This window comes from Suillus clintonianus (assembly GCF_016758775.1).
Source record: "Suillus clintonianus strain FC179 chromosome Unknown DEU56scaffold_25, whole genome shotgun sequence".
Taxonomy (NCBI): domain Eukaryota; kingdom Fungi; phylum Basidiomycota; class Agaricomycetes; order Boletales; family Suillaceae; genus Suillus; species Suillus clintonianus.
The window spans coordinates 344,057-371,802 of NW_024539249.1; the positions used below are offsets into that span (position 1 = coordinate 344,057).

Below are 27,746 nucleotides of genomic sequence, written 5' to 3' on the forward strand. Positions count from 1 at the left end.
AGGGACTTAGTGAATTTCCAGTTGGTCTTGCTAATCGGAGATTGAACTTGCCTGACGTTGCTCACCTTACTTCCTCCCATCATCGTTGCGCTACATAAACATAATTTCGATCTCGCCGTTAACATCATGACCACTCAGTCTTTTCTGAACTTTCCAGGCAGCCTTTCACATCAGTTGGATCAGATCGACACACGCGAAACCCCTAACCAGTACAACTTCATACCCCCATCGTCTACTATGGACGGGTATGATTCTTCGTCCTTAGACGCATCAAGCATTTCGAGTGGGACATCTTCACGCTGCTCTTTTTTCTCCAGAAACAGCCGGCAATCGCTAGACTCCAAGAATAGCGCATATATGCACCTCGAGAGCCAACTAGAGGAGTCCAAACAGCATATACATTTGCTCGAACAGCGGAACCAGCAGCTCGCACAGGATAGAGATCTTCTTTCAGCACAAGTAGCAGCATTACAGTGGGTTGATTTATTTGAGTGACCTATCTACTGACACGATTTGCAGGAGTTCATTTGTCATGCTTACCAACTCACTTCAAGTTGGACGAAACGGGCACATCGGCAATACTGTTACCACAAGCAGTGCCAATGAAGCAGACAAGGATCTCAGTCCCGACGAGTACAAAGATGTCAATTTTTGGACTCGCTCCAAGTGGACATTGCACGTTCAAGCCGAGAAGGCTGTTGCGAAGCTAGGGTCCAGTGCTGCAACACAACGCGGATCGACGAGGCTTGCGAAAGGCGAAAATGTTGCATGTCAATTCATCGAAGATGCTGCTGGTGTGCCCGTGGATGGACACAGGGCAAAGGCTGCACGTAGCGTGTTTTCCGCTTACCTCCATCAGTTGAATCAAGCAGGTGTAAAACTGCCTACCAGTTGGTCTCAAGTCCCTCTCGACCTCAAGGAGGGTTTCTACCATGCGATAAGAACAAATTACATCGAATTCAGATACTGCGCTGACAACTGGAAAGCCGAACATCTCGCAATGCAGAACTACTCACAATGGTACAAATACCACGTCGGAGGCAGTCGAAAGAGAGGACGATCAGAAGTGCTAACGTCCCAAGACGACGAGTCAGCAGAATCATCATCACACATCAAGAAGCCAAGAAACAAAGTGACGACACCAGAAGATTCAGATCTCGAGTATATGGACATTGATACTCCCCCCAGTGTCACCTCTAACCAATCTCCCATTGTCGTTACCTCTCCTACTCACAACACTCTCGATGACTTCCTAGATCCGGCGCTAAAGGCTCTCAGTGCTCCCTCCAACCCCGATACTGACACGCCCACCACTGTAAGTGCACTCGCTGAGTGCTCTGAGCCCTCCTCGTCTTGCACAAGCAAGGAGAAGAGCCGTCTTGTGGTTCCAGAGGTGAAAAATCCGCTTTTGTTAGTCTTAGCATTTTTTTATAATTGACGGTCAGAGTACTAACACCTATTTGAATATTAGCAAATCTAGGGTCGCTGGTGTGTCGGGGACATTCCGACTTGGAGGGCCTACAAACGCAAGCACAACATCGGCATCAAGCTCATCAAGTTCGTCGTCTATTCCTGCGACCATGACCATGATTCCTCCAACAACAACCACAATTCCTGCGACACCGATATTGATTCCTACAACCGCTGCGAACGCGATTCCTACAACCACTGCAAACACGATTCCTACTCTCACCGCCACCATCAGTAAGCCCAAGCCCAAACCAAAACCTCGTCCAGTCAAAGCTCCCATAGCACCGAAAGAACCGAATGCGCCAAGCAAAGCCAAGGCGATGCGCATCCAGAAGACCATAAATGCACAGTGCATTTATATTATTGATGCTAGAGTAGTTCTAACGATCCTCGACAGGAATCTATGCGCAGCTGCGTGGAAAGCCGCCGGCAATCTGCTGGGCACAGCGAAGCAATTCAAAGGGTACTGGGAGCAGCTTCCCGCTGCAGAGAAAGCCGTACGTGTTTGTTTTTTTATTACTACTCGATGGTCTGATGTTCTCCTCAGGTATTTGAAGCGCAAGCTCAAACATTGGTGCGTTTTTTCTTCTACTATTAGTATACACGAGCTAACTACCTTCTTCTACAGCTGGCTACGAACACATTGGCACCAGTCGCTACCACTGGCAGTGGGCCTCGAGGCAACACTGAGGAGGAGTTCGCTGGATCCGACGGAGACAAGTAGCGGGCACGAGCGCTGCAGCGAGTGGAGGGGGTGCGTGCAGTGGGATGCGGTAGGGGTGCATGTTTCGAGTATTTGTTTCTCTTCACTGCGTTTCGCTCTGCATGGACGTGTTTCGTTATATATCCTCCCATAGCGATACCTATCAGTACCTATCAATGTATTAATTTGTTTCTTTCTCTATCGATGTGATTAAACTGCGAACGTGGAAACAGCCCACAACGCAATCGAATGGGGTTCAATGTGTAACTATTGCTCATTCGACGTGTACCGATAAGATCGAGAAAAGTCTCATTTTTCACGATGCGTGTTGATATAGGTCGAAACATCGATATACCTCAATTTCTATCTACCTTTTTCGATACAGATCTACCTCTACCTTGCTTGTTTTCACTGGGGCTCATCCTCCAGGGCCTTTTTCAAACAGGGTAGGGTACAGAACATTGTCGCATTTTTGCCCCTTTGATAGGGGGGTGTTCCAGGACATTCAGAACATATTTATGAGCATATATGAGTAGATTCCCATCTTTATTTCACCCCCTGAAGTGTCCTACATCAATAGATATAGCACATATGCAAGAAAACACAGAATATGTTCTCATTTGATTATTTCTAGGTGAACAGCCTTGTAAAAATGATTCCCAGCATCTATTTAACAATAGGAACAATGTATCAGGAGCCCAGGACCATAGGATAATTCCCTGTTGCATGGTGTGCCCCCCCTCTCCTGGTGGTTTACCCCCTGTGAAAATTTTTCCTGTAGGACCGGACCTCAATTGAGGTAGGGGGTCTATTCCTATGTATATTTGAGGTAAGTCTATCATATAGCTGGCCCAGGACACACATAGGATCCTGCTACAGGAACAAAAACATAGAAAATCGTATTTTTGACACTTTTGATGTTTTTTAGTCCCTTACACTTGCACAAATGACCAGACCTGCTCATATATGATCAGTAGTACATTCACAAATATGTTTTGTGCCAAGGATCAGCCCTACATAGGGTGCAAATGTGATAAATGATGTACAGGGGCTTTTTCTACTGATAAGAAGCCTACATAGTAATCAAGCCTGTGATAAGTAATCAAAGACCTGGGATATGTCCTATATATGCCCCTGATGATAGATTTGAAGATTTAGAAAGATCCATCAAGGACTGACTGAATGACAAGTAAAACCACATATGTGTGAAAAGTGACAATTGACATCTTTTCACACAAAGTTACATTTATATATGATACAAGTCAAATAAAATATTTCATTAACAATATGTAGGATACATTGTAGACTACTAAAGGAACATATACTACATACTGCCCTGAGGTTGAAGGGTGGTGGAAGGGATGTGGTGTATATCTGAGTTGACCTAGCATTAAAGTGCTACTATTGCTCAACTGACCATTTTCGATGTTTTGGGTCTTTGAACTTTCCCACACTCAATTTCTTATCTATTTCACTTCCTCAGCACTCAATTCTTGTTGGATTGTTCTGTACATTTAGGCCTATGATACTGGGTATATTTGAAATCTACTCCAGGTGTCTGATTATTAAATTTCGATGAATTGAAAGTATGGGATCCTTATCAGTAGAAATAGCAAGTATTCACACTAACTCAAACCTCTGGCCTATTGTGAGCTGATCCTTGTCACAAAAAGCAAGTATATATACTATGATAATGATATATGAACAGGTTGTATAATTTATGCAAGAGTAAGATACTGAAAACATCAAAAGTGTCAAAAATGCGATTTTCTATGTTTTTGTTCCTGTAGCAGGATCCTATGTGTGTCCTGGGCCAGCTATATGATAGACTTACCTCAAATATACATAGGAATAGACCCCCTACCTCAATTGAGGTCCGGTCCTACAGGAAAAATTTTCACAGGGGGTAAACCACCAGGAGAGGGGGGGCACACCATGCAACAGGGAATTATCCTATGGTCCTGGGCTCCTGATACATTGTTCCTATTGTTAAATAGATGCTGGGAATCATTTTTACAAGGCTGTTCACCTAGAAATAATCAAATGAGAACATATTCTGTGTTTTCTTGCATATGTGCTATATCTATTGATGTAGGACACTTCAGGGGGTGAAATAAAGATGGGAATCTACTCATATATGCTCATAAATATGTTCTGAATGTCCTGGAACACCCCCCTATCAAAGGGGCAAAAATGCGACAATGTTCTGTGTTAAGTTCTAGACACTATCAGTCCTCAGTCGCATATAACGGACTGTATTAGATATACCTAGACACTATCAGTCTATACAAGATAACTGTTAGTGATCTAAGTAGAGCGGGACGATAATAAGAGACTCACCCTCAGTCGCATATAACGGACTGAGGGAAGAGATGAACCATATGGTAACGGGTATATATACGGGGTTGTATTCCTTCCAGCGACTCCGCCAAGCCGTGTATCCGTGGTCGTATCGGTCACGTGCACACGTCAATACTCCTCCTCGATGCGTACCACGGGATAAGACTCCTCCTCGATTGCTATCACTGTAGTCCAAGGTGCGTTCGAAGACGTTCGAAGTCTTTGCGAGGTAGTGCTTTGGTAAATATATCGGCAATATTATCTTTTGACTTGACATAATGAAGTTTGAGACGTGCGTGTTCGACGTGTTGACGGATGGAGTGATATTTGATGTCGATTTGTTTAACGCGAGCGTGAAAAGATGAGTCTTCGGTGAGCACGATACTGCCGTTATTATCGCAGAGGAGAGGTGTAGCGGAGAGTTGTGGAAAATTGAGTTCTCGGAGGAGAGTTCGAAGCCAGGTGATTTCGGAGGCGGCTTCAGATGCCGCGACGTATTCTGCCTCGCAGGTGGACAGTGATACGGTTTTCTGTTGTCGAGCTCCCCAAGTAATCATGCCGCCTCCAAGCGTGCAGCAGTAGCCGCTGACAGATCGACGGGTGTCAACACAACTCGCAAGATCGCTGTCGGTGTAGCCAAGTAAACGCGCGGGATGATCACCACCAAGGACGAGTGCTACGTCACGAGAGCCTTTGAGGAATCGTACGACGCGCTTCGCGGCTTCCCAATGGACACGTCCATAACAGTCGAGGAATTTACTGAGCTGTTGGACGGAGTATGCGATATCGGGGCGAGTGCCTATGGCGAGGTACATGAGCGAGCCAACGAGTGATCGGTAGGGGGTTCGAGCCATTAGATCGCGTTCAGTGTCCGTGGAAGGTGCATGGTGTAGACGTGAGAGGTGAATGCCCGGGTCCATGGGAGTAGATATGGGTACCGCATCTTTAAGGCCGAATTGATGTACTATGCGGTCAATGAGAGCACCCTGAGACAGACGGATAGTGCGAGTTTCGCGATCGCGATCGAGTGCAATACCCAAGCAGAACCGAGCCTCGCCAAGATCAGATACGGTCCATTTGGTGCGCAACTGAGCTTTGAAGTCTGAGATAACGGCCTTGGAACTACCAATCGTGAAGAAATCGTCAATGTGGATCGCAATGAGGAGAATACCGGCGTCAGTACGTCGGTAGTAGATACAGTATTCGCATTTGAGGCGCGTGAACCCCCAGGAGAGCATTGCCTCGTTCATTGTGCGGTTCCAGACTAAACCGCCTTGCTTCATACCATAGAGTCCGCGTTGTAGTTCCCACACATGGTCCTCCATACCAGGTTCGACAAAACCTTCGGGCTGTTCCATGTAACAGACCTCGTCGGGATCCAGAAGACCATATAGGAAAGCGGTTTTGATATCCAGCTGATCTATCTCCCAGTCCAGTGCGGCGCCAAGGTGAGCCAGGACACGAAAAGATTCTAAACGCGCGGTTGGTGCTGACGTCTTCGTATAGTCTTGTCCCCAGATTGCAGAGTAGCCCCTACAGACGTAACGCGCCTTGAAACGAACCGGTATGCCATGTTGGTCGCGTTTGAGCTTAAATACAGGTCGGCCACGCATGATTTTTCGGCCGATCGGTACAGAAGAACGAGGAACCAGCTTGTAGACGCCGAGATCTTTAAGGGAGGCGAACTCCTCCTGGAGGGCAGATGTCCATTGGTCGGCATGTGAAGAAGACATGGCCTCCTTGTAGGTGGTAGGGTCGTTGGGAGATTGAGCATCCACATGGTCGGGCATCGCAGTGAAGATGTCTGCAAGGTAGGCAAGGTCAGTCTCACTAACCATGGCAGCCAGTACGTCCTCATCGGGAAGAACCGGCGACTGATGGTGGATGTTGCGGAGACGATCTGCTGCGGCCATGGATTCGAGGACGGCGCGTTGGGTGGCTGATGCGTAAGGCAAGCCTTCAGCTGCGCTTCGTCTTGCAGAGGGAACATGTGTCCTTGAAGTACGACGAGGCGCTGGAGGGTCGGCCAGAGGTGGGGGTGTATAGGTGAGAGGGGGTGGTGCGTCCACGTCGGGAACCTCGATGACGGTAGGTCGATGGGAAGGGGTAGGGGAAGGTTGAACGGTGTCGCCAAGGATGAGGCCAGGATGGAGCGGTGTATCATCAGCGTTATGTGATTCGATGAAGGAGACGTGGTAGGAAACAAAGACCTTGTGAGTATCGCGATGATAGCACCTGTAGGCTTTGGAGTCAAGTGAGTAACCAATAAGGACACATTCAATAGACCGATTGTAAATTTTTGGATTGTGTTTGTTCTGGATAAGGATGAAAGCACGAGAACCTATCTCACGAAGATTAGAGAGATCAGGTAGGCGACCAAACCAACTCTCGAAAGGCGTATGACCGGATTGGGAAGCGACTGGCGTACGATTGGAAAGATAGCATGCTGTGAGTACAAATTCATCCCAGCGATTGGGGGGCAATTTGCATGCGGAGCGCATAGCGCGAGCCTTACCCATTAAAGTACGATGCAGTCTCTCAACACGGCCGTTTTGCGCCGACGTGTAAGGTGCGGTGAACTGGTGTTGAGTACCACGCGCGAGGAGCCACTCGCGCATGGCCTCAGTCTTCAGTTCGCCGTTATCCGAGCGATAGATGCCAACCTTAAGCCCGGTTTCGAGTTCGCGAGCGCGTTCCCAGGCTTGTAAGGCGGAGAAGGCGTCACTCTTGGATGCGAGGGGGATAGCCCAAGCGTACAATGAGAAATCATCAATAATGTCCATTATGAACTTGTTGCCAGCGGCGGATACAACATCTGGGTGTTCCATCAAGTCAACATGCACTACACCAAGCTTCCTGTCTGCACGATCTCCCACCCGAGTCTTGGGGACGCTAACCCTGGTCTGTTTGCCAAGGATACAATCGTCACAAACGGGGGGTTGAGTAGATAGATCGATACGCATACCAGTTGCATGACCGGAACGCGCAAGGTTGTAAACGGCACGATAATTGGCGTGTCCGAGACGACGGTGCCAAGACTGTAAGTTGGGTTGACGTTGGGTAATGAATGCGTGGGCCGCGGACAGTTTGCCTCCAGACAAAACATAAAGGCGACGGGAAGTGAGAGTGCCTGTGATCATGCGAGCGCCGCTACGAGCTTGGACCCAGCAGGATGTATCGTCGAAAGACGCAATGCAACGGTGAGCAGAGCAGAGTGCAGACACCGAGAGCAAACGAACAGTGGCATTGGGAATGAATAGGACGTTGTCCAGTGTGAGATGTGTATCCTTGGCGATGACTAGACGGATTGATCCGATACCCACAGCTTGAATAGAAGAGCCGCCAACTCCATTTACCGTACGCGGGGGGATAGGTCTAAGTGTGTAGAAGTCAGACTCGACATTGCTAATGTGCACTGACGCCCCGCTATCAAGGAAGTATGGAGTAATGGAGGGATCAATGATGGTACGCTGGCGTTGGTTCGGGGCTTTGTAAGTGAGCCCAGCGAAATCGACGGGGTGAGTATGGGCGCGCCAGTCCACGCTGACCTGAAGGTCCATTGTCGCGAAAAGCGCGTTATACTCTTCGTCGTCCGAGCCAGGTAGCTCACGGATGGATCCGGATGGGAGGGGATCAAAGGCTAAACCCGCGAATTCCTGAGTAGGAGGGCTGGGTGAAGCAGGTGGGGCTGTGACGTATATAGCCTCCAGGGTCTCACTGTCGAGGAGATAAGCTCGCCCGCCAGTATCGTACCGTAAACCCCCAGGTTTGCCAGTGGCTGCAGCGGGTTTTCCGGTTGTGCGAGGAGGGTATTTGGCATCGCGTGCCGCGCGTTTACGGGCTAAGACTTCATCGCGCTTACCCTCCATAGCACCCCCTTTACCGAAGCAATCTTTGGCGACATGCCCCCCATTGCTACAATTAGTGCAACAGAAGGAGTGCCCAGCACAACCACACTCGGAGCATGTCTTGGAAGACTTGGCCGAGTTGAAGGAACCTTTCCCAGTAGCGACCATGGCCACATCAGTAGATGCTTTGGACTTCTCCGTGTCTATGAGTTGCTGTTCAACGTCTAGACGGGAGCGTATGTTAGATGGTCCATATGGGGTGCTGGAGGTGCAGGTGGCTAAAGCGTCGGCAATGTGGTTGCGCACATGGGGGAGGTCGTCGTTCATGGCGTTAAGCATCATAATGGTAAGAAAGTCGTCCTCCTTCGGGAGACCGATAGCATATATGCGGCGAACGAGGTCATTGAGTTGCGTACTGGTGGTCGAGAGCCGTTCAGCGCGACGATAACGGACCGCGAGGGCTTGTTGAATGAGCAGGATTTGTGCGATTGGTCCGACCTTTTCATGGCGCGTTTTGAGGGCGTTCCACGCTAGATACGCGTTGACGAAGGGGCGTAAGAATTCTTGCTCCTCCGGGCTCGATCGCGTGCGGAGGGCTGCAATGATGCAGAGGTTATTGAGATCCCAGGTGCTCGCACCAGTGGGATCAACTGTAGAGTCTGGGCGCAAGATTACGCCAAGAAGATATCCCCCACCGTGTTTGAGGAGCAGATAATTCTGCAACTTATCCGACCAAACACCCCAGTTGTTTTGGCTACGGTCCAAGATTTCGATTTTTTCTAGATCGGTCTGGCTGAGCGTCACAATGGTGATTGACGGTGATGTAGTCGCTGGCGTTGGGGCGGTCATATTGGCCAGTGAGCTCTTGGAACGGGTGTGGGGCTTTGATGACGATTTGGTGTCTTTCGACATTGGTGGTGGTTGATCGAGGGAAAGAAGCGTGAAGGTTTCAATACAATGCTATCACTTATATATAAGTATCGAGTTCTCGAAGAGGATCGAGTACGCTTCTCGCCCGAATGGGACAAATGAAGGGAAGTCAGAATCGAAGTTCTGATTAGTTCCTGGAAATGATGGTGGTCTAGAAGGTTCCGCTCTCTCGTTTACGAGTGAGCAGGGCTCATAACCTGTTAAGTTCTAGACACTATCAGTCCTCAGTCGCATATAACGGACTGTATTAGATATACCTAGACACTATCAGTCTATACAAGATAACTGTTAGTGATCTAAGTAGAGCGGGACGATAATAAGAGACTCACCCTCAGTCGCATATAACGGACTGAGGGAAGAGATGAACCATATGGTAACGGGTATATATACGGGGTTGTATTCCTTCCAGCGACTCCGCCAAGCCGTGTATCCGTGGTCGTATTGGTCACGTGCACACGTCAATATTCTGTACCCTACCCTGTTTGAAAAAGGCCCTGGAGGATGAGCAGGCACACAAATTGACAAAAAAAGCGGTTTATTAGATAATATTATACATGTATATACCAAACTACTACTTAGATACAAGGGAGGACCTATTGTGGTGTAGTGTCATATTCCGTACCTGAAGCTTCTCGTCCGGTCCGGTCCGTCCATTCTCTCGGCTCCATTCTAGAATTCATTTCCCCGTGTTCCCATTTGTATATGCTTCTTGATGCCCCTATACGCCCAGATCCTTCTGACAGTTAATATCCGGGTTCATTCTGATCCGTCTGTTAGTCTATTCATTTCCCTTTCATTTAATTTGTCCCCCCTGTTTCATTTAATCTCCGGCTCCATTCTCGATCGTCTGCAGCAGTTCATATCCGTTAGTACATTTTCTACATAGCCCTCTGATCCGAAGACTGCGCTTCGGCCGGAAACCCGTCGGATACACTACAGTATATAAACCCTTTGTAACCCGTAGTATTTCCTCAGTTCGAATATTAACTTAGACTCTGTTCAAATCCTCGTGTCCTCTCGGCTCTTGGGATTATTATCCTAGTCCGATCCTCCGAGCCTCGGGATTATATCCCTAAGGCTAAATACCTCCGCCTCTACCTTCGGGTAGTCTGTACCTTGTTAGTTTCTACCCGGACGAAGTCTCGGGTAGTCTTCTCTCTCTCGTCCGGCCCGTCTATACCCTTCGGCCGACGATATCCAACCCCCTGTAAATTAGGGGCACGTACTCGGGTAAAGAGCGCAGCGCACGAGCTGAAGCTAAGCCCCTCCGGTCCGACCCGTTGAACACGGTCTTAACATGTAGTGGTGAAGCTGCAGTGAGGTGGGGAGGGTGTGGGAATAATTATAATTATGTGGTATACCATATTGGGATGATGTTTTGGGTGTTGTGGGGGTAATTCCCACAGTAGGTGGCTAAAAGTGCGAAAATGCGGAGTGTGGGAATAATGTGGGGAGGCCTGACATGAGGAGGTGACCAAAACAGGATGTGTTTTGTGAATTTCCGCTTTTGGAGGCCAAAATTGCGGAATAAAACATATCAAAACATCTGACAAATGTGGAAAACACATTTGTGACCGAAAACATAGCTGAGTTTCAAAAATCCAAAAATGCGGCTGTGAAAGCCAAAACACCCAGCAAAATAGGGCCTGACAAATGCCATGGATTAGGTCAAATTGTGCTGCTGGTAATTGCCATCAAAAGTGTCTATGGTAAAAATGGTAGTTGCCATAATACGTAGGTCTAATACTACAACTACGGCTGACAAAATCTCATTCCAGCTATAGCGACCCTTCCTCCCACCTCTACATATGAAGGCAAGGATGAATTGATGTTCGACAACAACACTATTCCTCATGCTAACGAACCAGGACTGACGCTACTTGCTGACACGGCACTCAACAATGAGGCCGATGTCTCCCGTACTCCCATATTAGACCCCAACCTCGTTGACGCTCACTCGCGTATCGCTCAACACGAAAATGACTCAACTGTTAACACTCTTGAGGGTGAGAACGCGCAACTACTTAGTCTTCACGATGCACTCACCACCATCAAACGTACAGGCAACGCTAACGATCACGACATCAAGAACTCAGATGAGAAACTCAATGTCTTCTTCGTGCACCCTATGCCAGAAAACCCACCTATGTACTCGCACTTGAGTGCACCATATTCTTCTAGCGTGTTTCCTCCGTGAAAAGGGTGCGTGGGTTTTTAATTGCCTTGTTGACGGCACGTGTACAGACATTGTCCCAATATGCCTATTTATAGTTGTCCTGGCTCCAGCACTGTAACACTTCTCAATTCAGTACCCCTGATCCAGCCCCATTACATTCAATACTGCTCCGCATATGTGTTGTCCCCTGTATGAACTTAGTGGATTTTCTCATTACGTCGAACTTGCTGTATGTCCTTGCATCGTCGTCCCAATAAATACATCCCTTTTTGCTTCATCTCCACCTGATCCCAATTGGAGACTTGGCAATATATGAATGAGTTGTAAATATATCGCACAAGCCCCAAGCCCTTCAATCAGCGACAACGAACATACCCTCGACAACCAACCACAATCAGCGACCACAAACATACCCTCGACAACCCACAGCTGCGACGAAAAATTTGGTGATGTAAATAGTGTTTGCTAATTGTCAAATGCTAATTGACCACCGGACTTACTAGATCGCTTACAATGTTCACCCAACAATACCTCGTCAATCAGGAAATCCGCTTCCAGCATCCGAACTCCCAAATGCTAGGCTCGTATCCCCTCATTTGTACATCAACCTCATTCCTATCCCCATGTATGCACAGTCCTATAGAGATGTGCGCTACACGTGCGACCTTCCACACTCTTCCGCAGCCCGGCGCTATACTCGGCATACCCTCCCATGTCCTGTCCTGTCTGTCCGGTACTGTTGGTGTGTATTCTCACTATCATCTCTGTCACTGACCACATCCAGGGTCTTTTACATAGTGTTACATATTTGTCCGCTTCCTTATATGCTTCCGCGCAGCCTATCCGCTTCCCTTACGTTTCATTACCTGAGAGTGCGCGTAGCAACCTACATATCTAGAAGAATCAGAGGATTTGGGACTTACTTACTTTCCCTTACTTGGACTTAGTATCTGTCTTCCTGTCTAAGTCGCACATAGAGCGCTAATATCATCACTGCCCTTGTCTATCATCTCTAGTCCCACTAAGACTTACCTCTCAACACTCGGAAGGGTTCCGATTATCTTCCGCTGCTGACTATCTACTTCACGCATCTTCTGCGCTCTCCCACATCTTCTGCACTCTCCCGTATCTTCCGCATCTTCCATGTCCTTCCGCGTATCCTGCGCGTTCCGCACACCCATCGCGCGTCTTCGCGCGCCTTCACATATCTTTGGCGACAGCTATTCTCTTGATCCCTCTCATTATTAAGAGAGATTGTCTCAGTAGCATCCCCTAAGGGACGATTCTACTAGCTCGCCTCTCGAGGTAGATATCCTTGTGACTCCCCAGAGTTCACATTCCTATTTTCCTCACCCACACCGCATCCTGCGCTGGAACTGCCATCTACATATTATAACAAGCACCAATTCCCCCAGCAGCACCCCAGTGTGGAGCTCCACCCTCCTTACGTGAACCAGCTTCCATCTCTTGGTATCCAATCCAACCAGCCGGAGCCTCCATGTACACTTGAACCCGAATATCAACAGGACCAACAACCTCAATATGAAGTCAAGTTCGTGCACCGGGACATCACATTCACCGGCTATGGTGTCCCGCAATGTATGTGGTGGGACCTCGGCGCTGCTGAGGCACCCCGAGCAGAATATTCAGAGCAGCCACGGGCATTGGGTGTCATAAATGTAAGTCCATCCCCCCAATCATTCTACCACTAATCCTCCACCAAACAGCAGGAATATCAGACACTGTTATTAGCGCCAGAATCGACCCCTGCTCTGAGCAATGTTGAAGCAGAGTCCTCTGACTCCGCCGACTCAAACTCTTCAGAAGATCAAACCAACCACGTGCAGCTCACCAGAGCCCAGATATTGTCCATCAAGGAGAGGGCCAAGAACAAGCTGTGATGTGTGATGTTACAGAAGGAAGGAGTCGCTCCAACACGCGAGAAACATGCCAAGACTGTCAGGAAGGCGCTGAAAGTTGGCCAGATCGCAATTGTTGGTCAAGGTATGTCACGCAATGTATGGCCGATGACCTGCGTGTATGTCGCTGACATTCTATAGTCAAATATAGGCCATTTGAGACCAGAAAAGTCAAGGAAGAGATGGTTTCATGGATGTCCAACATCCGCCAGCTGTTCAAAGACTATGCCATCCACAACATCCAGAAAGACTTATCTTTGCATCTCCCAATCGAGCAGCAGGGCGCAGAGGTGCTGCACAAGAAAATGCTGGTGTTGACGCTTCTCAACAGCCTCAACTTCTTGCACAAGTTTGAATATGTACATTTTCTGTAGGTTTCTCACTTTTACTTACACAACTTACAGGACAACAGCGGCACATTAGTGTGTCACATGTTCGAGGCAGAGTGGTTTGTCAACATGATCATCGACGTCATATATCTCAACGGGCTTTACCAATACGTAACTTCGACTCTGTGTTCGGCCTCACCAGGGCTGCAGCGCATAACGCACTCAGTTGCTTCAAAAAAGGTATTTATGAGTATATTGACGCTTCCGCAGAACAGTTCTGCAACCTGTACATCAGGATCATCGCACTGATCAAACTCATTTGACAGGATGACGTGAAGAGGGTGAGGCTCATGCAACTGTGCAATCTTATCTTTACGCGTGGTCGAGAAGTCATCGGACTTTGATTTGTTAGTATACTGACCACATGTTGCAAATTTCTCACACTATATATGCTACTGTATGATATATTTTGTTCACTCCTCATCAACACCTACATCAAAGATTCCACTCAGCGCAAATACCTCTTTGACACCATGGAGACTATTCCCTGTGTCAAGCGCAATTGGGCACTCAAATGGATCTCTTATCAATGTTCTACTTTTGGTGAACACTTAGTCGCATTTGCTGCCATCGAAGGCATCTTCTTCTCAGGTTCCTTTGCATCTATCTTCTGGCTCAAGATTTTGCAGACTCATGTCTGGTCTCATGTTCTTAGGGAACTGCACGGGTATACCCCCGGGTACCAGAGGTCATACCCGCACCCGTACCCGGCAAAAACCCGTACCCGCACTGGGGGGTACGGGTTTTGCTGCGGGTATTGTTATCTCGGACCCGTACCCACACCCGTCAGGGGTTTACCCGCGGGTACCAGGGTAGAAAATTATACAGCGGGAATTGCCATGAGATCAGACACATTAGCGCTTGTCGGAAACACACAAACCATTCCTCACGAGACAACCTACATACAGGAATCTAGTGCTCACCCTAGAAGACAGCTTTGGTATTGTATATGCAGGACTTGCTGCATCTTTATTCGAGAATGCGCAAGAGATCCTGGTGTGTATGGATCGAAGTCGTTGTAGTAAGCAAGTGATCAGCTTTAATTTGCAGAAGAGCCCACAGTATCACTCACGAGAAGCACCGTTCAAACGAACACAGTTGGACAACACCTGTTACCCAGTCGGTATGACCTTGCATCGTCTGGCGTGGAGTAATTTCTGGTGCCTTGCGGGTGGAGCACTGGGAGTTCCAAGTACTGTCCAAGTACTGCAGATTGGGGACTATCTATGCGAGAGATGTCTGCTGAGATCATTGAGCGTTAACCTCGTGTTCGATTCACAGCTTCATCAGCTGCGGTAGTATCAGTACCTGGAGCAGGAGATGTCGTGGAGGTCGAGGTAGTGGCATGCTGAGTTTGTGACGACGACGCCTGGGTTTGGCCGTGCAATTGGCTTTGCTGCTGGGGCCGCGGCCGCGGCCGTGGAGCAACAGCCAGTGGCTGCAGATAAGTCATTGAACAACAGCAATGGGAAACGCACAGTGTGACAATAGGGAGTATTTGTGGAAGCGAACCAGCTCGTGTCTTGGGCATCTATGAAAACGAGGCAGATTAATGTAGTGAAGGTAAAAATGCACAATACACGCACCTCTGCAGCTGAGACACAGACGCTCACAAACGCTCCAAAGTCCGCCTCAACCATGCTCAACACTACCAACCTCCACCCCTTCGAACTTTTAAAGGTCATGATGAGCACATAATCGCAGTCGCAGTCTTCCCCGATATACGAAGAATGTGGAAGGGAATCAGTAACTGCAGGCTGCACTGAGAAAGCGAGATTGGATGGTAAGGGCGACGGAACTGGATTCGTGCGAGAAGGGAAGGGAAGAAGTTTGCGGAGGCGAAGAAAAATGGGTTGATGCAGGTTGATTGTAGGCGGAGGTCTCTGCGACACAGGTATGACAGGTATTGGAGGTCTACGGCGCACATCATGAGGACGACGAGTTGCATCAGACTAGATGGGCGAATAATAGCACGAAACGAAACGATATGAAACGAATTGAATTGAATTGGATTGAATTGAAACGAAATGAAACACGCACCAATCTAATCAACCTGGAACATAGCTCTTAGCAGTGCAAAGAAACGGAAATGTTTGGTTGTTGTTAGTGTTTGTATTTTGTACCGACAAATTACTATTTATGGAAGGTACGGGTATGCCACGGGTACGGGTTAGAGCGCGGGTCTCAAAATCTTAACCCGTACCCGTACCCGTGACCCGCGCAGGTTACCCATACCTGTGCAGATCCCTACATGTTCTCCAATGAGCTCATCAGCCGTAATGAGGGTATGCACACTGACTTTCCGTGCTTGCTCTTTAGCCACCTCAAGTGTCACCCACACCCCGACACTGTCAAGTGCATCATTACTCAAATGCGACCCCAGTCCTCACAACCTCCTCACACCTCATTTTAGTTCATCTCACTTTTTATACCTATCTTGTGCTTTCTTTCTAGATCTTTACTACTTGTCTTCTTGCATTCGATCCAGCAAAATGTCGACGGTGGTCTCTATCTATCTACTCACTTAGCAAATCGTGCTCTCAATATCACATCACCTATATCCTATACACCATCGCATATTTGATTATCCCCCCATACTGCAACGCACAAATCCATTTTATTCAGCAATCATCGGATGCTTGTCAGCTTGTTAATTAACTGGTGAGTCAATTTCTTTGCAGCGTGTTCTGCTTCACTGACAACTCCATGATATAAAAATCAGATTTAAATGCAAATGGTGGTCACCACTACTACTGCACCCACACACAATTTGTATTTTGCACGTGAATCAGGCTCAAGAAAACCCATTCCAGCTCAAGCACAATCAACGGGTGCACCTGCTTGGACCCAAAGTCCCCTTGAACATCACAACTTGAGCCCAGACTTCGCACCTGAGGTAAGCCATGCTTTATCTCTTTAGACAACCTTCTTGCGTATTCCTCAAGACTTGGAACATTTCATCCACACAAGACTCGCCGCCACCTCTCTCATCCTACATCTCCCGTCCAACTTCGATCCAGAACTTTGTACATTGAGTTCATCGCAGACCACTTGCTGGTATCACAGGGTAACATCAAGAAATTTTATGAACAATTGGTATTGGCGGTACTAATTGTTCTACAGTACAAGAATATGCATGCAAATGAGTGACTGTGTTTCGTATGTGTGTGTAGTGTGTCGTCTGTGTGTTTAGAATAGTTGCACATATGTACATATCATCCACTGTATATGATGATCCAGGCATAACAATCTAACAGTGTTATTTTCGCACATTGTCCGAATTTTGTTTAGAAGATAACTTGAATGCCTTATGTATTATCAGGAATTTTTAGTGACTGGTGGATCTTTAGACTATTAGAAGGTATTATGCTAATTAAATCAAATTAGATCAATTATCGAAAATTTGGATAATACAGATAATTTGAACAAATTTAGGGCGGGAGGGTATTCCTGATGAAAGGTGTCGGTCCCTTCCGGGAGAGCTGAAACAAACGAGTCTGCTCCTCATTGTTGGACGAGAGGTGCCAGCAAGGTGCCAGATAGGCTATTTATTAGGTAGACCGCGAGTAAAATTGAGTCAACAAGATGAAAGGTACAATATCATACATAGCAAATCCAACTGACGAGAATCACATTCGTGTCCTTAGTAGTTAGCATCCTGCTGAATGAGCGCAGCGGCTTTTGCAGAGCGAGGCTTGATGGAGCACTTGAAGGGCTTGGGGTGGCTTGGAATATGTCTATTCAAACCAGCATCACAGATGTGATAAGATGTGCGACATACCTGACCGTGCCTGATGTGGGGTCAACCTCAGGGGTGATCTCAACGCCGTTCTCGACGACCTTCGAGATATCAAACACTGCGAGTGACATCACGGTGGATATCCAAACGGAAGCATCAGCGAGGTGGAGACCTACACATCAAAAGAAAAGGGGAGATCAGAATACTGTTTTGTTGAGGGCGCTTCTATGGATTGGGCATACCGGGGCATATACTGTGGAGCAGAAAGTGAGCATTCCGCTCAAATCAAACTCCGTGCTTACCGTCTACCAAAGCCGAAGCAGATCGTGCGAGGCTCAGGCTCAGGATCCTTTCCGTCGTTGTCCAAGAAGCGTTCAGGGTTGAATTGCGAGGGATCAGCAAATGTTTGAGGGTCATTGAGCATGAACCTGTCATTCGATTCTGTAAGTTAATGTGTCGAATATGGAAAAAGGAAGTTCTAACCAAATGTTGGGTATCACCAAGGAACCTTTCGGAATGTAGTACCCGTCATGAATATCGTCCTCAGTGACACGATGGGGAATAGCTGTCATTTAGCGATCGATACCGCTCGGCAATTAAAGAATGTGGTGAATGAGAGACACATACCAGTAGGGCCGACAACATTCCAGCGTAGGACTTCCTTCACAAGCGCCTCAATATAAGGGAGGGAGTCGCGGTCTGCGAAGGAGGGAAGGCGATCAGTACCGACAACCGCGTCTATTTCAGCCTGAGCTTTCTTTTGAACATGAGGGAAGAGTGTCATAGCCAGGAAAATCGAGTAGATTGCAGAAACTGTCTGAGGAGACAGATTTTAGTCTCAAAATATGATAATGTGAAGGGAGGAGCCAACCGTATCGGCACCACCAGAATAAAGGGATGCAGCAGACCATTTCACCATGTGATCCTCTTCCACAGACAAAGTACGGCCTTCCAACAGATTCGAGGTGAAAGACTTTGGGGCAATGCCAACATCCTGTAAAGTGTTCAATGCATGATCGCAACACTGCATATGTTGGTTACCATCTGATCCTGAACAAACTTGTATGGTGCATCAACCATCTCTTCGAGGGTTTGGTGCCATTCACGGGCCAAGCGCTTGAAGCCAACACCGGGGAACCACTCCGGGACCTTGGCCACTAAAACAATCAGCCATTGCAAATGTCAGAACGCCAGAGCAGTACATAATGGCATGATGTCAACCATGAAAGCACCAGGAGCAGTGGCCCGCGAGAATTGGTCCATAGCACGGTCCGCAAGGTCGATAAAGGGATCATTCTTCTCCTTCACCTCATAACCGTGAGAGATTCGAAGAATGATAGCGCCAGCGGTGCTATAAAAATTCAAGGTCCCATTCATGGCAAGGATAAATCGTACAACATACTGTCGAACATGATCTTGCAGTTTCTCGGGTTTTGCAAATACACGCTTCAGGAATCGGTGAGTCTCGATCTCCTCGACCGGGTGGTAGACATCCAGGGCGGCGCGGTTGCCCATGATATGATGGATGTTCTTGCGGTACTGGCGAAAATGGTCACCATACGGGAGAAGACCCAACGAGTGCTTCCAGCCACAAAGTTCGCCACCCATAGGCAGAACAGGACGGTCAGAGTATACCGTGCCTTTCTTGTCCAGCATGTCCATCGCGCTCTTGACAGAATTCAGCACAATGATGTGCTGGCCGAGGATCTCGACATGCGAGATAGGACCTGCACAGCACAGGATCGAAGTGCGCAATTTAGAATTTAGGAACAACATGAAGCACTCACCATACTTCTTACCCCACTCCGTAAATGTGAGCCAAGGCTTGATGCGGGGCATGTCTTGGATATTCCCAATGAGAGGCAATCCGCGGGGGCCGGGTGGATATGGTGCAGGGTTCTTGTTCAACCCCTGCTTGACGAGATATACTGCGACACCAGCAAGGCATAGGTCCAGCCAAGTGATGTTGGTTAGTGTCAACATGGTCAGTAGAAGAGAATGAACAGATGAAGAACGGGGCTGTATGGTGAGCAAACAGATGAGAGACCTACCCCGTATATGTTATATGAGAGCACGAGCGGCCGGATCACTAAGATAGTAGTCATGCATCATTGATGGCATCATACATCATGCATCATGAATGGAAAGCAAGACGATTTCTTCAACCAAAAAGGCATTGTGTTTGACTTTTTCCTCACCAGATCCTCGGCCACTGTACTACTACTAGTCCTTCCCGTCCCAGGCCTCAGCATACGTTCCACGTTGACAGGCTATACCCCCAAAGAAATCGCCTTCTGCAGAAAACAGCAGCGTGTCCAGGACGTGATGACAGACTTTGACCTCACGTTCGCGAATGAAGACCCATTATTGGATTCCAGGGCTACTCACTTCCTTTTCTTGATGAAGGACAGGAGATGCGTTCGTAAGGACATGGCAGTGGTGTTGAACATAGGAATCTGTTTCCATTAGAGGAGACTACCCGGCCGGTGACCAATAGAAACCCTCTGATATTTCATATATTTCCTTACTCGCGTCGTATTAGTCTTATTTATATCACATGGTGCACCTACAGAAAGCCTACAAAAGCCCCAGTAGACAGCATTGTAAAGCCCGGCGTTCTTACAACTAAGCTATCTCCTGGTGACATTGCGCGTCAGATCGTCTTTTGAAAATGTTGATATTAATACATTGAGCTGTCGCCGCCGCATATGCGCTCAAACAGGATGGTGTACTGCTTAGCACATAAACCGGTCATGAGTTGCCGGGTGGTCGCCCATGCATAAAGCCTGTCCAGTGAGGGGAACAGAAGAGGAGTATGTCCACGATCATTGTGCAAGAAAGCTGATCATCTTCAAGTAGATCGTTAACGTTTTTCGTCCAGAACATGATCATTCCAACCATGTACGATATCTTGATGCGGCATCACAATCTTTGTCCTGGGATGTAAAAAAGTACAAACAATAGGACAGATATAGATAGAAGCGGCTGGGAGTGGTATGTTTATCCAGACCAGCGCCCGACACGATAAGGCTGATGAGGGGTCCAACTCGGGTTTGATCGCGACACCATTCTCGATGGCCTTGGAGATATCAAAAACTCCGAGTGACGTAGCAGTAGGCATCAGTGAGGTGGAGACCCGCGCATCAAAGCAAACAACACCAGATTACTGTTTTGTTGGGGGTGTTTCTGTGAGTCGGGCATACCGGGGCAGATACTATGGAGCAGGGAGCAGAAGGTTAGCATTAATAATTCCCTCAAAATCAACTCCATGCTTACTGTCTACCGAAGCCGAAGCCGATCGTGCGACTCAGAGACTCGGCTTCACGTTGATTGCAAGGGGTTGGCATATGTTCATGGATCGTCGAGCATAAACCTGTTGCAATTCAAAGGGTTAAATTCGGTCCGTAAATTGAAGATAGAAAAGGAGCACTGGGTGATGAGCACGGGGATCTCTCTGACTGATAAGTGATGTGGAGTCCTCTGCTGGACATGTTATATACTTTGCGCGAGCTTTATTCTTTAATCTGGACTTTGGGAATCGGGGGATGAACGCTCCCAGGACTCGTAGAGTATTGCGACTGAGCGCGGGAGGACATGAACAATGAAGTTCTGAAAATTTAGTCATTTTTAGATGGATATCTTGAAGTCTACGCCGGGTAAACCTTGGAGACGCACAACAACGAAAACATCCAGCGCATGGACGACTTCCCGGGGCAATCCGTTAATCAACATTCGTCCTGTGAGCGGGAAGTTAATGAATTCAACATGAAGTAACAAGGGAGGCGGCACTGTGCAGCAAATTGCACGCTGACAGCAATCTGGCCGAAATGCTGCATATCGGACCAAGCCAACAGAAATGTAACTAGCGATGAATAATGTATTAATGATAGTCAATAGAAAAAGATGTAGCCTTACTTGAGTAGAAGATTGTTGTGTGGTTAAGTACGTGCAGGTTCTTAGGACCATCCTCAAGAAACTAAACACACACCATCTTGTGTTCGTTCAGAAGTACCATTCAGTAACCTCCCACAAGCTGGAACACTTGCCACCCCCATTTTGCATGAACTCCATGGTTGAGAGGTGGTGTGCTTCATAACGGTGTGAGATGATACATGAGAAGTCTGTCCCCGAGCTTTGGAAGCAGTAGTCGAGGGTTTCACCACGCGGAAAGTTGTCGGGAGAGCTGAAGGACACGAGTCTGCTCCTCATTATTGGGCAGGAGGTACCAACAAAGTGCCAGGTAGGCGAGTTATTAGGTAGACCACGAGTTACACTGAGTCAACAAGAAAAAACAAAAATATAGGTACAATATCATACATGACAGATTCGACTGACGAGAATCACCTTCGTGACCTTAGTAGTTAGCATCCTGCTGAATGAGCGCAGCGGCTTTCGCAGAACGAGGCTTGATAAAGCACTTGAAGGGCTTGGGGTGGCTGGGAGTGTGTCTATTCAAACTAGCATCGCAAATGTGATAAGATGCGCGACAGACCTGACCGTGCCTGATGTAGGGTCAACCTCAGGGGTGATCTCAACGCCGTTCTCGACGACCTTGGAGATATCAAACACTGCGAGTGACATCGCAGTGGATATCCAAACGGAAGCATCAGCGAGGTGGAGACCTGCACATCAAAAGAAAAGGGGAAATTAGAATACTGTTTTGTTGAGGGCGCTTCTATGGATTGGGCATACCGGGGCAGATACTGTGGAGCAGAAAGTGAGAATTCTGCTCAAATCAAACTCCGTGCTTACCGTCTACCAAAGCCGAAACAGATCGTACGAGGCTCAGGCTCAGGATCCTTTCCGTCATTGTCCAAGAAGCGTTCAGGGTTGAATTGCGAGGGATCAGCAAATGCCTGGGGGTCATTGAGCATGAACCTGTCATTCGATTCTATAAGTTAATGTGTCGAATATGGAAAAAAGGGAGTATTAACCAAGCGTTGGGTATCACCAAGGAACCTTTCGGAATGTAATACCCGTCATGAATATCGTCCTCAGTGACACGATGGGGGAAAGCTGTCATTAAGCGATTGATACCGCTCGGCAATTAAAGAACGCGGTTAATGAGAGACACATACCAGTAGGGCCGACAACATTCCAGCGTAGGACTTCCTTCACAAGCGCCTCAATATAGGGGAGGGAGTCGCGGTCTGTGAAGGAGGGAAGGCGATCAGTGCCAACAACCGTGTCTATTTCAGCCTGAGCCTTCTTCTGAACATGAGGGAAGAGTGTCATAGCCAGGAAAAGCGAGTAGATTGCAGAAACTGTCTGAGGACACAGATGTTAAAAAAATATGATAATTTGAAATGTGAAGGGTGGGGCCAACCGAGTCGGAACCACCTAGGTAAAGGGATGCAGCAGACCATTTCACCATGTGATCCTCTTCCACAGACAAAGTTTGGCCTTCCAACAGTTTCGAGGTGAAAGACTTTGGGGCAATGCCAGCAGCCTGTGAAACGTTCACCACATGATCGCAAAAATACAGATGTCGGTCACCATCTGATCCTTAACGAACTCGTATGGTATAGCAGCCATCTCTTCACGGGTCTTGTTCCATTCACGAGCCAAGCGTTTGAAGCCAGCACCAGGGAACCACTCGGGGACCTTGGCCACTTACAATAGTCAGTCCAATTACAAGTATACATCAGCATGTTATAGCATTACAGAATGGCATGATGTCAACCATGAAAGCACCATGAGCAGTGGACCGCGAGAATTGGTCCATAGCACGGTCCGCAAGGTCGATAAAGGGATCATTCTTCTCCTTCACCTCATAACCGTGAGAGATTCGAAGAATGATAGCGCCAGCGGTGCTATAAAAATTCAAGGTCCCATTCATGGCAAGGGTAAATTGTAAAACATACTGTCGAACATGATCTTGCAGTTCACCGGGTTTTGAAAATACACGCTTCAGGAATCGGCGAGTCTCGATCTCCTCAACCGGGTGGTAGACATCCAGTGCGGCGCGGTTGCCCATGATGCGGTGGATGTTCTTGCGGTACTGGCGAAAACGGTCACCATACGGGAGAAGAGCCAACACATGCTTCCAGCCACAAAGTTCGCCACACATAGGCAGAACAGGACGGTCAGAGTATACCGCGCCTTTCTTGTCCAGCATGTCCATTGCGCTCTTGACAGAATTCAGCACAATGATGTGCTGGCCGAGGATCTCGACATGCGAGATAGGACCTGCACAGCACAGAATCGAAGTGCGCAATTTAGGAACAACATGAAGCACTCACCATATTTCTTGCCCCACTCCGCAAATGTGAGCCAAGGCCTGATGTGAGGCATGTCTTGGATGTTCCCAATGAGAGGCAATCCGCGGGGGCCAGGTGGATATGGTGCAGGGTTCTTGTTCAACATCTGCTTGACGAGATATACTGCGACACCAGCAAGGCATAGGTCCAGCCAAGTGACGTTGGTTAGTGTCAACATCACGGTCAGTAGAACAGGATGAACAGGTAAAGAACGGTGAGCAAACAGATAAGAGACTTACTCCGGACATGGTTTAGTATGAGAATACGAGCGGCCGAATCATCGCGCGAGTTACTGACAATCATGTCATAGTATCATGGAAGCAAGAGTATCTCGCTTTGACCAACAAGATATTTTTGGTTGACAGCAACTTGTAGGCCGGTCACGCGACTGATTCCGAATTGCACTCCGGGCCCAGACCCTCGGATCACTGTACTACAATCTACCAGGTCCTTCCCGTTCCAGGCCTCAGCATACGTCTCACGTTGACAGGCTATATCGCCAAAGGAATTGCCCTGTGCAGAAAATAGCGTGTCCAGGACTTGACGACAGACTTGGACCTCACGTTCGAAACATTCACACTCACGAACGGAGACCCATTATTGGATTCCAGGACCACTCCCTTTCCTTGATCAAGGACAACAAATGTGTTCATCTCAACACTGCAACGAAGATCGTGTCTGTACCGCCTGAAACCCGAAATGCTACATTACAAGCTATCGACCGTTACCAACATCGTCTAATCACTTGTGAATCCGAGTTAGTCGCGCTCTCGTTTAGACAGTTCAAAAAGGGTAGTCAAAACGCCTTCCATGTTCTTGCGTATACCGTCATGGAAACTCTGATTGGTGATGAATTGTTCCACGTTGCCGACAACAGACGCTGTCTGCTGCACAAGACCAAAGTCGACATACCTGAAGAAATTCATGAGGGACAGACATCAAGAGTGACCTAAGGGGTGTTGCGTACATGTCATCATAATAGCTATGATGTTCGTATTTAGCCCAGTTGAATCGACGATTACAACCTCCACTCACGTTGCAGCGTTTACTTTGACTTTATTCTGTTTCAGGGTCTCTTTGTCGTACAACATAGGCCAGTCCTCGTCGTAAGCCAGCAGTTCAGCCGCGCCCCGCAGGGGACGTAGATGATGATAATCGTCGAACATGTCAGGGAATATTTGTTGACACATAGATCAAATCCCAGCATCTCAAAAACGCTCACATTACCATAGACGTACCATTTCCCCGGTGAAATATACGGCGACATCATCGGGCATGAGCTTCACTTTCTCCCAAACAAACCTATCGTTCTTCTGGATCACGCAATGTGCAGACCAGCCCGCCCTCTTCCTGAGATAGAAATCATCGATTGAGATATGCTTCGCGAAATGGAAGGTCCGCAACGCACCCTTGGCAATAGATAGGCTCGTGAAGCACTGCATAGATCGGGTTGGTGTCAAAGCTCTGCGCTCCCTGTATACTGTCAAGAAGTCCGTATGAGAGCTTCCCAAGCGTGTCCAAGTCCGTGATTGCTCGGAACACAAGCTCTGCGTGTATTAATGAGCTCTCATTGGCGAAGTTGAAGCGATTTTACATACGGTGAACCCGATCAATGCCGCCTAAGCATAGAATATGAAAACAAGTCACACTTATACAGTAAATCGAAACCTACCATGTGACCCAAATTGCATCCCGAGCTGCAGCCAACGCGAGACCGTCAAATTCCCGCCGTTCGGAAGAACGACATTGTTGCTTGCTAGGAAACTCAAGATCCGACGAACCTGCAGTTGATCAACAACTTGGTGGAGGTAGACTGATTGAAAACTTCTTACATTTTGAACGTCTTTGGGATACTTTCCGTAGTAAACTTTGTTTCGCTCTTCCACCTTCACTACATAAACTGTTGGCGGAGAGGCAGGCAGATAGCTAGGCACTTACAAACGAGGGCTTCGTAAACTGCGTCGGGACAGTCAACCATGGGTGGGATGCCTCCAGCGATGAACACCTCTTTCAAGCCATCACTGTGGAACGAAAGGTAGGTGGCGGCACAGAAGCCTCCGAAACTTTGCCCTAAGATTGTCCATTTGCGCGCTTCGGGATCTTTCTTGTTGTCGAGGAGAAAGTGCCGAATGGTCTCACAGTCCCTGACTATCTCTCAAGTGAGCACTGCTGTCACTTAGCGTTATGGGGAAATACACACCAATGTTATCCGCGCGAAAGTGTTTGAAATATTTGGCAATAGCGTCATCGTCCATCTGCATGTCTTGAAAGATGTCCGCCGTTATTGGCGTGCTGAGACCAGTCCCACGAGGGTCAAGCCAAAGGGTCTGCGATGGTCAAATAGCAATCATGGACGAGCGAGAACTCATGGCGGTACTTGCCTGATATTTTCTCTTATGAAGCTTGCTCATATATTCAGCCTTGCAAACCGTCCAGTGTGGAAAAAAAACGTACCGCATTTCCCAAGTCCGCGCTGAGAGATAGGTTGACACCGAATCCCGGGCCACCTGCACGACGCGCGCAGAAGTCAGCCTACTTCTCTGATCCCAATTCCAATTGTTCGAGTCATGATGCATGATGAGTTACCTTGCAAATATAAGACTGAGTTTCGCGAGTGAACATCACGCAACAATGGAAAGAATCGACATCGACGTACGATAAGGCAAATCTGACTCTGCGGCGTCTGTGCTGGATCCTTTGGCTTCACCCAGAGGAATAAGGTTGCGCACAAATATTCGGATAAGCTGACCATCCGGTTTGGCGTAATCCAAGGGCACAGAAAAGAACCTGTCGATAACCTTGATCGAGCCTGATATTGATATTCTATTTATGAGCTCGTATACTTCCTCAAGGAATCACATTCTGACTACGGCGCCACTGACCTTTAAGTATGTATGGCTCCAGCTGTGTAACTTCAACTTTTGTGTTCATCCTCTCGTTTCTTCAAGTGGAGGCTGCTGAGATTAAGATTAAGAACCGGAGACAGCGCCATGGACTAGTATACCTATTGAAAGGCCACGTATAGTGAACAATCTCCCATCATCTGTGTCCATCCATTACCGATCGATTGACAGCGATAAGGTCACGTTTCATTCATTCAGTGCGCGCACGTTTCCGTCAGAACGTAACCAAAAATTGCATTCCAAACCTACGTTCGTGCATGCACATGATGCATATGTCGTGTCGTCTGTCGCGCTAAGACACGTTATTATACGTGCACTCAAATGAAGATTACTTAAACTAAATGGGGCAGTCCATTGTCTCTCCTGTACCATTCATAGAGAGAGAAACGACAGGCCTCTGTGATGAAGGAAACCAGACTTGGTGCGCTAGACTATGTGCAGGGCTGTGGGCAGTTGCAGCAGTGGTCTTGAACCCATTAGGCGGCACAACTCCAGGTCGTAGGGGACAGTGAAGGCGGCTATCGTGTTGTTTGATTCGTCATCGGGAGTTAGTCGTGAGTGACTCTGATATCGAAGACTTGCGATATGGTGTGTCCATTAATATCGTCTGATCAAGATTTTTGATGTAGTGTCTTGAAAATGATCTTCTTCTGATATGGAAGCTGCCAAAGCTTCAACAGCAGTGACCAAGCCGAGAGGGAGGACTATTCGACTCATCAAGGGTGAGAACTTTTGTGCCTGTGAGTTAGGTTGTCAACGAGGTGTTTGCGTTAATGGTTCTTTGTAACGTGCTTGATAATAGTTGTTCTATAGAGATTCAAGGGTTGGGCGATAAAGTTTAATACTAAAGTTATGCTGCCTCCTACCGTGTGGAAATTGCCTTCTTCACCAAACCACTTATGGTCGTTAGGGTCCAAGGCATCATCGTGGGGTACGAGGGTGGTGTGACATTGCCATAGTACCTGACGATAACGATTCGCTGCCACTGGTATCGGAATCGATCGAGAAGCGTTCAATCATCATTGACATCGATTTTCTAGAACGGTGAAGTACAAAGGTGCAATCAGCG

General features: G+C 47.8%; 7 protein-coding genes across 7 annotated transcripts; 4 read left to right on the forward strand and 3 right to left on the reverse strand.

The window, feature by feature from the left end:
• Window positions 1-126: 126 nt before the first annotated feature.
• On the forward strand, window positions 127-2,194 carry DEU56DRAFT_940811 (uncharacterized protein; the record flags this gene model as incomplete). Its single annotated transcript, XM_041358907.1, has 6 exons — window positions 127-245; window positions 318-473; window positions 520-1,315; window positions 1,446-1,967; window positions 2,018-2,044; window positions 2,099-2,194. The coding sequence occupies 6 exons, from the start codon at window positions 127-129 to the stop codon at window positions 2,192-2,194; spliced, it is 1,716 nt and encodes a 571-aa protein (XP_041209875.1).
• Window positions 2,195-11,006: 8,812 nt separating this feature from the next.
• DEU56DRAFT_755025 (uncharacterized protein) lies at window positions 11,007-11,488 on the forward strand (the record flags this gene model as incomplete). The annotated part of the gene is made up of 2 exons (XM_041349880.1): window positions 11,007-11,025; window positions 11,070-11,488. The coding sequence occupies 2 exons, from the start codon at window positions 11,007-11,009 to the stop codon at window positions 11,486-11,488; spliced, it is 438 nt and encodes a 145-aa protein (XP_041209876.1).
• Window positions 11,489-11,980: 492 nt separating this feature from the next.
• On the forward strand, window positions 11,981-14,591 carry DEU56DRAFT_755026 (uncharacterized protein; the record flags this gene model as incomplete). Its single annotated transcript, XM_041349881.1, has 9 exons — window positions 11,981-12,209; window positions 12,797-13,146; window positions 13,198-13,308; window positions 13,384-13,471; window positions 13,528-13,745; window positions 13,791-13,955; window positions 14,042-14,056; window positions 14,228-14,366; window positions 14,431-14,591. 9 exons carry the CDS (start codon window positions 11,981-11,983, stop codon window positions 14,589-14,591), a joined length of 1,476 nt encoding a protein of 491 aa, XP_041209877.1.
• Window positions 14,592-16,026: 1,435 nt separating this feature from the next.
• On the forward strand, window positions 16,027-16,925 carry DEU56DRAFT_755027 (uncharacterized protein; the record flags this gene model as incomplete). Its single annotated transcript, XM_041349882.1, has 4 exons — window positions 16,027-16,060; window positions 16,568-16,671; window positions 16,696-16,801; window positions 16,822-16,925. The coding sequence occupies 4 exons, from the start codon at window positions 16,027-16,029 to the stop codon at window positions 16,923-16,925; spliced, it is 348 nt and encodes a 115-aa protein (XP_041209878.1).
• Window positions 16,926-17,418: 493 nt separating this feature from the next.
• On the reverse strand, window positions 17,419-19,604 carry DEU56DRAFT_885424 (cytochrome P450; the record flags this gene model as incomplete). The annotated part of the gene is made up of 11 exons (XM_041356183.1): window positions 19,302-19,604; window positions 18,917-19,241; window positions 18,717-18,865; window positions 18,556-18,671; window positions 18,386-18,508; window positions 18,142-18,331; window positions 17,998-18,079; window positions 17,817-17,942; window positions 17,757-17,767; window positions 17,557-17,686; window positions 17,419-17,500 (listed from the first exon to the last, which is right to left on the reverse strand). The coding sequence occupies exons 1-11, from the start codon at window positions 19,495-19,497 to the stop codon at window positions 17,419-17,421; spliced, it is 1,530 nt and encodes a 509-aa protein (XP_041209879.1). The 5' UTR covers window positions 19,498-19,604.
• Window positions 19,605-21,868: 2,264 nt separating this feature from the next.
• DEU56DRAFT_911438 (cytochrome P450) lies at window positions 21,869-23,952 on the reverse strand (the record flags this gene model as incomplete). Its single annotated transcript, XM_041357292.1, has 11 exons — window positions 21,869-21,950; window positions 22,007-22,136; window positions 22,207-22,217; window positions 22,267-22,392; window positions 22,449-22,530; window positions 22,593-22,782; window positions 22,841-22,963; window positions 23,011-23,126; window positions 23,179-23,327; window positions 23,379-23,703; window positions 23,757-23,952. The coding sequence occupies 11 exons, from the start codon at window positions 23,950-23,952 to the stop codon at window positions 21,869-21,871; spliced, it is 1,530 nt and encodes a 509-aa protein (XP_041209880.1).
• A 580-nt stretch (window positions 23,953-24,532) lies between these two features.
• Window positions 24,533-26,705, reverse strand: DEU56DRAFT_870818 (alpha/beta-hydrolase; the record flags this gene model as incomplete). The annotated part of the gene is made up of 14 exons (XM_041355661.1): window positions 24,533-24,686; window positions 24,810-24,874; window positions 25,013-25,124; window positions 25,183-25,321; window positions 25,373-25,393; window positions 25,447-25,555; window positions 25,607-25,674; window positions 25,713-25,922; window positions 25,975-26,101; window positions 26,156-26,194; window positions 26,229-26,281; window positions 26,361-26,375; window positions 26,431-26,583; window positions 26,657-26,705. The coding sequence occupies 14 exons, from the start codon at window positions 26,703-26,705 to the stop codon at window positions 24,533-24,535; spliced, it is 1,314 nt and encodes a 437-aa protein (XP_041209881.1).
• Between the last annotated feature and the right edge of the window lie 1,041 nt (window positions 26,706-27,746).